This window comes from Pinus tabuliformis, chromosome J (genome assembly GCF_031772625.1).
Source record: "Pinus tabuliformis cultivar Carrire ecotype Pingquan chromosome J, CPIR1, whole genome shotgun sequence".
NCBI classification, from domain to species: Eukaryota; Viridiplantae; Streptophyta; class Pinopsida; order Pinales; family Pinaceae; genus Pinus; species Pinus tabuliformis.
The window spans coordinates 832,682,537-832,690,063 of NC_142295.1; the positions used below are offsets into that span (position 1 = coordinate 832,682,537).

Sequence of the window (7,527 nt, forward strand, 5' to 3'; positions counted from 1 at the left end):
CACTTAGAATCAAGCCCATTATTTTACAATTTGAGGGGCTCTTAGGCTAAATTAGAGATAATTAGACGTGTAAATAAGAAAGCGGTCATTTCACTCTCTCATCATCATCTCTTGGGAAATTCGACCTCACTAGAGAAACTCACACTTGTTCCTTCTTGGCTATTGGAGATCTATTGGATGCATTTCAATATTTGGACACTATTTTTTATTGTCTTTGGAGCTACTTCTTTGGATAATGGATGGATATACTACATGTTGTCTTGTAAGTGCTTATTGTTGAAGATTTTCTATCTTGAAATTGTCTAATGTATGGAATTGCTGCTTCTAGGTTATGCTATTTTGTGCCTTAATTGTTGAAAATTAATTTTGAAAGGCTATCTAGTTGAGTATTGCATATGTTATTCATTGTACAACATGTAATGAATGTTCCTAGTGGAGGAAATCTTTAATCTCTCCATCAAACTCCATTTTCTTTTGAAGTGGGTAAATGCTAAAAGTTGATACCTAGGGCATCAATTTTTAGCCTCCTTAGAAAGGATCTAGCTTATCTATTTCATCCTTGACTCCATATGCCTAAAGGACAAGGCACTAGTCCAAGTCATTGATGATCAATCCTAAATTTTCTCTCCTAAAATTGGTCCTTTTTAAGGCTAGGGTGAAAATCTAGGGCTTGCAGTGAAATTTTAGGGAGGAGGCTTTTTAGTGATTTGAGAGCCTAAACATCAAGCTTAGGGTCTAGGTTACCTATTCTCCAAGTTTGGTGGGCATCCACTCAAATTTCATCCATAAAATCTCTTGCCCTAGGTGTTGCTCCAAGAGGGAAAGCTTGGTTCTTTTCCCCTCAACTTGAGTACTTCCTTGAAGGTTGTATGAACTTAGTACTTGTTGAAGTAATATCATAAGAAGCCTTTTATCTCGGGCCTTGACCTTGTGAATACCTATCAGCATCGAAAATCTCAAAACCCTAGGTCTTGAGCCTCTTTTCTTGAGCTTTTCTTAGAGAGAGTTTTGGTTCTTTGAAACCTTGTGCCATTATTGGGCTACTCTCATGAGTGAGCTCTAGCTTGATCACTCTATGCCAAATACCTAGCATATCTATTTTAAGCGATCTCTCTCATTATCGAGACTCCTCTCATCAGTGAAAATCTGTAAAGAGCAGGGGGTTTTGGTTGAGATGACATTGGGCCTCTACCCCATTGTTAACACTTTGTCTAGCTTTTGTCTTGTAGGATTTCCCTCTCCAAGGTCTGCTAGATTTTGTGGTAACATAGCCATTGGTTCTTTGATCTAGCTACTTCATTTCATCTGGAGCCATAATTTATTGAAGACTTTCGGGGTGTAAATTTTGCAAGCTCCTTAGAGAGCCATTTGGCTAGGATCCTTTTAATCATCTAACCTCCAAGTATTGTTGGGGAAGGCGACCTTTGAGAAGTGATCCTAAGGTGTTGTTTGAGGGCTCATTCCAAGATTTTATGAAGGGCGAGGCTTCCCCTTTTGATTGATTCTCATGAGAGAATAACCAATGTTTCCTTATTATGTGGAAGATTGTTAGGTCCACATTCAAACCACCTCGCAAACCTGGCTTTAATTTTGTGTATAAACTCATTGTACTCGACCTCAAAGTAATGGACTGCATAATTTATAGATATGTTTAGAGGAGCTGTCTTGATAAAATACATAATAGAAACTGAGAAAATACATAATACAAATAAGCTTATATATGATCTAGTAGATTTTCCCTAGAATGGTGCTTGATCTTTTCTGCAGATCTAGATTTCTAGCTTCTCTACACTCCCTCGGACCCAACACGCTGCTCACTAAGATGCCTCGCTCAATCTTGTGCTACGATATTGTGTCTTTCCCATCTTTGAGCTAAATCCCTAACCCTAATTCTAATCTCTAAAGTGATCAGCGACTGAGATTAGATCTCACCTCACTTGAGATCAATAACTAAGATTAAAATATAATCACTAAAGTAAATTATTTACTTTTCCCAAAGTTCAATAAGGCAACATAATAATATGTGCTTTTCCCTAAGTTAGACTTAGGCTAAGTTACATTAGCAATCTTGCTCACACTAGAGAAAGTACCTAAGGAGACTATGGGCGACTACTGCATGACTAGACACATAGGCCTATGTAGAAGTCCCTGCCTGAGCTACAAATATCAACATAAATAGAGGTACACTTCCTCTTATTTTCTCATGGAGTTTTGGGGGAGAAATCCCACAACCATATGAAATTTATGTGATTTTCCTTGTAAATTTTGGCTTTGGATATTTCAACTGAGGCAAATTGTCTTGGGGAAGATATGTTTTGAATGGTGGAAATTTCTTTGGATCAACAAAGTGATGCTTAGATGAATAGTTAAATTTATTGCGAGTATCGTCTTCCATTTTGCTACAATTGTCAAAATTGGGTTTGTCATGTGCCATATTAAAAATTGCAACATCTGTTATGAACAATATTTTATTTGCATGCAAAATTTGTCATCAAGTATCCATCAAGGAAACTAGATTGCATTTCTTGACCTTACGTCTCCTAATTTGGAAAGTCGCTAGGGTTGGATTGAGAGGTTATTCCTCTCTCCTCCCCATGCCATCTGAGGCCTTCAACTATTGACCTGCTCCTTGTTTGACTCCATATGATTGGAAATTCAATAATGAGCCCAGGGACTAGTCCTCCATTCTCCATCATTTTATATTATTTTGAAAATCATTATATTCAAAGTGACGTGTTAGGGAATTGGTTTGAATATCTCCAAAGCTTATCTTGAGCCATCGATTCTTTGACTTGGCTACTTCATTTCACTCGGAGCCATATGTTATTGAAGACTATTCTAGGGTGTAAATTTTGCAAGCTCCTTAGAGAGCCTTTGGCTAGGATCCTTTTAGTCATCTAACCTCTAAGTCTTGCTAGGGACCATTCGTCTAGAAAACCATAAGGGATTTCACTACTAAGGTGACAATGGTGGTGGGTCTTGTTGTGGTGGATCTAGTGCGGCCTAGCACCAACGTGCTAGATTTTGTGGTAACAATCTTTTCACAGGCAATTGTATAATCATCTCCAAGAGGCCATGCCCAATGTGTGGCAACTACATAAAGTGGATTCATGCATAGGTATAAGATAAGTGTGCTTGCATAGGTATGACAACCTTTACAATATGAGCAACACTTTTACGTAAGGGTAAAGTGAAAATCACTAGAGGTTCTCTAAGTCATGTGTCCTAGTAGATCCACTCCAAGATTCTTGTGTACCTGCCCAGCCATAAATGATCTCCAAGGGATGGTTAGCCAACCATAAGAGCAAGGACTGAAATGGGTACTAGAAGGATGGGCCATGACCGACCTCAAAGGGTCTAAAGATACCACTCAGGTAAAAACTTTATATTGATTATCTAAGCATGGTCCAATACAATACACGGAGTTAAAAATGGTCACACTTTTGGCTGATCAATGATACAATAGAATGAAGTGTCGTGGTGGCACATCTGATTGTGGTACTCTGAGCTATAACATCATCAAGGTAGGCAAAAAATTTGCTCATATGATGGGTCAGATTCGGAAAAAGAAATATGATGTACACTGAAGTGAAACTGAGGTGTAACACACTCAACCTTGGGGATTATATAATGTATGGTTCATCATATAATTGCCTATTAATTTGATCAACTCAGACATAAACTTCTTGTACAATTCCGGGAATTTTAACAAGCAATAATGATAGAAATTGTTTTTTAATTTAGAAGCCATTATTTGTAGTCTGAGGAGCTTCCAAGTTGCTGCAACATATTCATCGCCTGCTTTTGAGAATGCTTTCACATTTCACAAGCAAATAGAAATGTAAATAGGCAAGATTTTTATGTTTCCAAACCTAATACATGTAGACCAACATTGATAATATGTTCATCTGGTGGTAAGTCTTTATGACAAACTTGTAGAGATATTTGCATGCACCTGACTGCACATTTTCGAAATTTGGCAAAGCTTCATTTGATATACAGAGGCATGGAATGCCAAAAATGTTTGCTTAGCATGGATGTGAACATTACACTGGGTATCTCTGTACCAGAATTACCCATACTACGCAGGTGACCCAAAATTTGTAGACTACAGCCTCATCACAACTGGAATAAACTACTGCTTGCAAGACAGAAAAACAATTGACACTATTCTAACCCTTTCATCATTCTTTTTGTTCTTTCATCATGTACGCTTTCCTTTATTGTCGGTAAAAGGTATGTCCTGTTCAGTCACCGTTTCTGTATAGTTTTCTTAACTGTATAAATAAAATTCTTTTGCTGCAGGCTCGAGATTTAGATTTTGCTGTGGAGATCGTTGGCTCTGAAATTGTACGAGAACCTGATGGCCTTGCATTGAGCTCCCGCAATGTGCATCTTTCACCTGAAGAGAGACAAAAGGTATGTTTTGATTCAAAGATGCAGTGACATCTTTGCCTCCATTTTTAATACTCCAATGTTCCAATTTGTACATTGAACATAACATGTGAGGATAGATGCACTCTTTGGTAATGTTTTTAATCGTACAAAAAGCCAACTGAACTTACTGTTGGTCTAATTGTGAGTTTGAAGCCAACAGTTTGTAATTCCATTAACTAGATAAAAATTGGATTGGGTAGTAATGGAGCTTAACCTAAGCATTACACAGAACTTAGCTTGATAGATAAATAAGTTTTTTAGTAAGAATAAGATCATCACGTGTTATAATTAGCCATCTTGTTGCATCACAAACTCAAACAGGCTGGGTGATTAACAAGGATTGCATCCATCCACGTTTTCAGAATGAAGATGCAATAAGACAGCTCAAGCCTGGATGGTTTGTATGTCTGTTTCGTTTGGTTTTTTGGGGTCCTCTCTAAGCCACTTCGATTTCTTTTTTACCCTTATAATAATATAATAATTTTTGGAAACCATATTCATCGGTGTCCTTGACTATTCTATATGTTCCTCACCAATCTTGGCTCCTCCTTCCTCTGAAAAGCTAAGAGTGGATGACTGTATTCTGGACACTCTCTGTAGCAGGATGCTATCTTCTCATATTCTAAGATTTGCTTCCACAAGAATCCTTCTAATCTCAATCAAGTTCCCATGGTAGACCTTTATTGAGGTCTAGCTCAACATTGTATCGTGAAGGTACACTACCCTAAGTAGTCTTACTTTCCAAGCACCTTTCGAAGTTTAAAAAACAAAAATAAATAATCAGGAAATCAAAAGAATTGTAAATCTGAAACAGTTCCTTAACCTAGAAGACAATAAGTAAACCTACCCTCCAAAAACCTGACCCTTCAGAAAGAAGCCCCTTAAAGAAAAAGTCAATACAAACTTCATGGAGTTATTATTTTAGCAGTTAGCACAAAGTCTAGCAAATTCAATTGGTGACCATAACTTCATGATACCATTAATATTCTACATGCTAAGATGACGCAAATGATGCAAATACTTTACCCTAAACAAAATACGAAACTGAAACCTTCTGGATAGGGACTTCAAGATTGTAGTAGGGTATAAAAGGAAGCTACTTGGATTTGTGTTTTGTGTGTTTAGGTTGAATGGGGTGTTTGTAGATATTTGAGGATCACCACTAAATTGCATTAGATGTTGGCTGCTATAATGCCTACATCCATTTCGTGAAGTATCCAAGCCAACAAGGATTGACACCACTTCATGCTATTGTTCCCATATATTTAAAGGTGTATCTTTCTGCTTGTTAAATCTATTTATTCTTGCAAATACGATATTTTGATGATAAACTTGTGTTTTGTAGGTGCTTGGTTGTGGAACTGTATAAATGCTAAGGGAGATTGCTCTACATTATGTTAAGCATAGTTAAGGAGATTGTTGAATTTTGATTAAATTTTAAAAGATGCATCAAGAATCCAGTTAAAAGTTTGAAGAAACCCCATAAGAACCAAATATTGAAAAGATTCTTCCAAGATTAGAAGGATCCAATCCTTAATCAACTTTTCAACAATGCTGATGCCCTTGCAGAACATAAGAAGGCTGTCAAGATTAAAAAAGCGTGTACTGTGAAAAATTTTGCACACATCACTTGGATATTGACTAGGTGTTAGAAATAAGCAGATGCATAGTTTTGACAGAGAGCATGGTTGCTTCCGTATCTCAAGTGGCATCAATAATATTTCATTGTGCCTTCAATCATGGGATAAATTAACTTGAAAACTCCTTACAGTGCTCTTTCCATGAAAATTGTCCTTAGAAGGTTTCATGTTTAAAAAAATATAATTATATGAGAATGTATGGTTGTGCCATCTATTATCTATATTCATTGGACTGTAACAATGTTGCCTTTCTACTTTCATTTCCTAGCAGTCAATGTACAAATTTATGTAGGCATAGGCTAAGTTGCCAACAACAATGTCAAAGGGAACATGTAAATTGTTTGTTGTAGTCTGTAGATGGTATCTACAAAAAGCTGATTGTAAACCAATGATGCCCTTTCTGGAATGAAATTGCTTTTAACTTAGTTCAGGGAAATATGATATTTAAACATATTTAGTTTCTAATACCAAAACATAGCAAGGGGTTCCTAAACACAAATTGACAGATGTGGAATATGTTTTTCCTTCTGGTCCAAGTGCCATGCTTGCTATGTTCTCAGGAAATTCACAAAGATTGCTATTGTTTGATGACTGTCATTTTATGTTCACAGATTTACACTGAATTTTTATAGAATTTTTTTACTTTACAATATGATTTATTATGGTTGGGATAAATCATAACATCTATTGTCCTTTTGCAGGCATTGTCCATTAGTAAATCTCTACAGAAAGTTAGAGACGATGTATGCAATGGAGAAGTTTCTACTGAAAAATTAAAGCATTCAGTTGTAGAGGCTATTCTCAATGCTGGTGGCAAGATTGATTATGCGGAGGTTAATCTTAAACATTTAAACAATATGGCTGTTGTTGTTTGAATCTTTGCAATTTCAATTATTTATAAATACCAAACTTTGCTTCACTAGTATAATTCTAGGAATGGTTTTGGATGTCAATGTTGTCAAGTCAAAGTCTGTGCTTTATCTTATTTATCATCATAAAATCCTTGACTAATGTTTTATCTTACTTAGCATGCCTCAGTTTATCCTTGTGAACATGTTAGAAGGAACATTAATTACTATTGTTATTATTTTCCATATTAGTACTTTTCTCTTTATTGCGTGTGGGTTTTCTTTAATCAATAATTCAATAATATTTGATGTAAAAGTTCGCTGCAAAAGGCATTCCTTTGGCTAAAGATGCAACTGCTACAAGGGGAAGTGAGACTTAGCCCTGCTGATCATCGAAATCAATAGTGGAGATGTCAACACCAAGTGCTTGCTGGATATTGTCCTCTGTGGACACAATACCTTGGGTTTAATATTGGGTGGCATCAATGCAAGGCACAATAAGCATAGAAGTCAGACATCTAATCATCTTTGAATAACATCCTAATTTGAATTTGATAGATGCTTCAGCCTCGGTGTCTATTATGGGGGACAGCCAAGTCTTT

The 7,527-nt window shown here is 36.5% G+C and overlaps 1 protein-coding gene across 2 annotated transcripts in view; it reads left to right on the forward strand.

Moving 5' to 3' along the window:
- Positions 1-7,527, forward strand: part of LOC149229288 (pantoate--beta-alanine ligase-like) — an 87,599-nt gene that overhangs the window by 23,587 nt on the left and 56,485 nt on the right. The window contains exons 2-3 of one of the 2 annotated variants that reach the window (XM_089378555.1): positions 4,306-4,419; positions 6,779-6,910. The exons of the other annotated variant lie outside the window; for it this stretch is intronic. Of the exons in view, the coding sequence (XP_089234681.1) occupies positions 4,306-4,419; positions 6,779-6,910 (246 nt within the window). The remainder of the gene's footprint in view (positions 1-4,305; positions 4,420-6,778; positions 6,911-7,527) is intronic. 2 annotated transcript variants of the gene reach the window in all.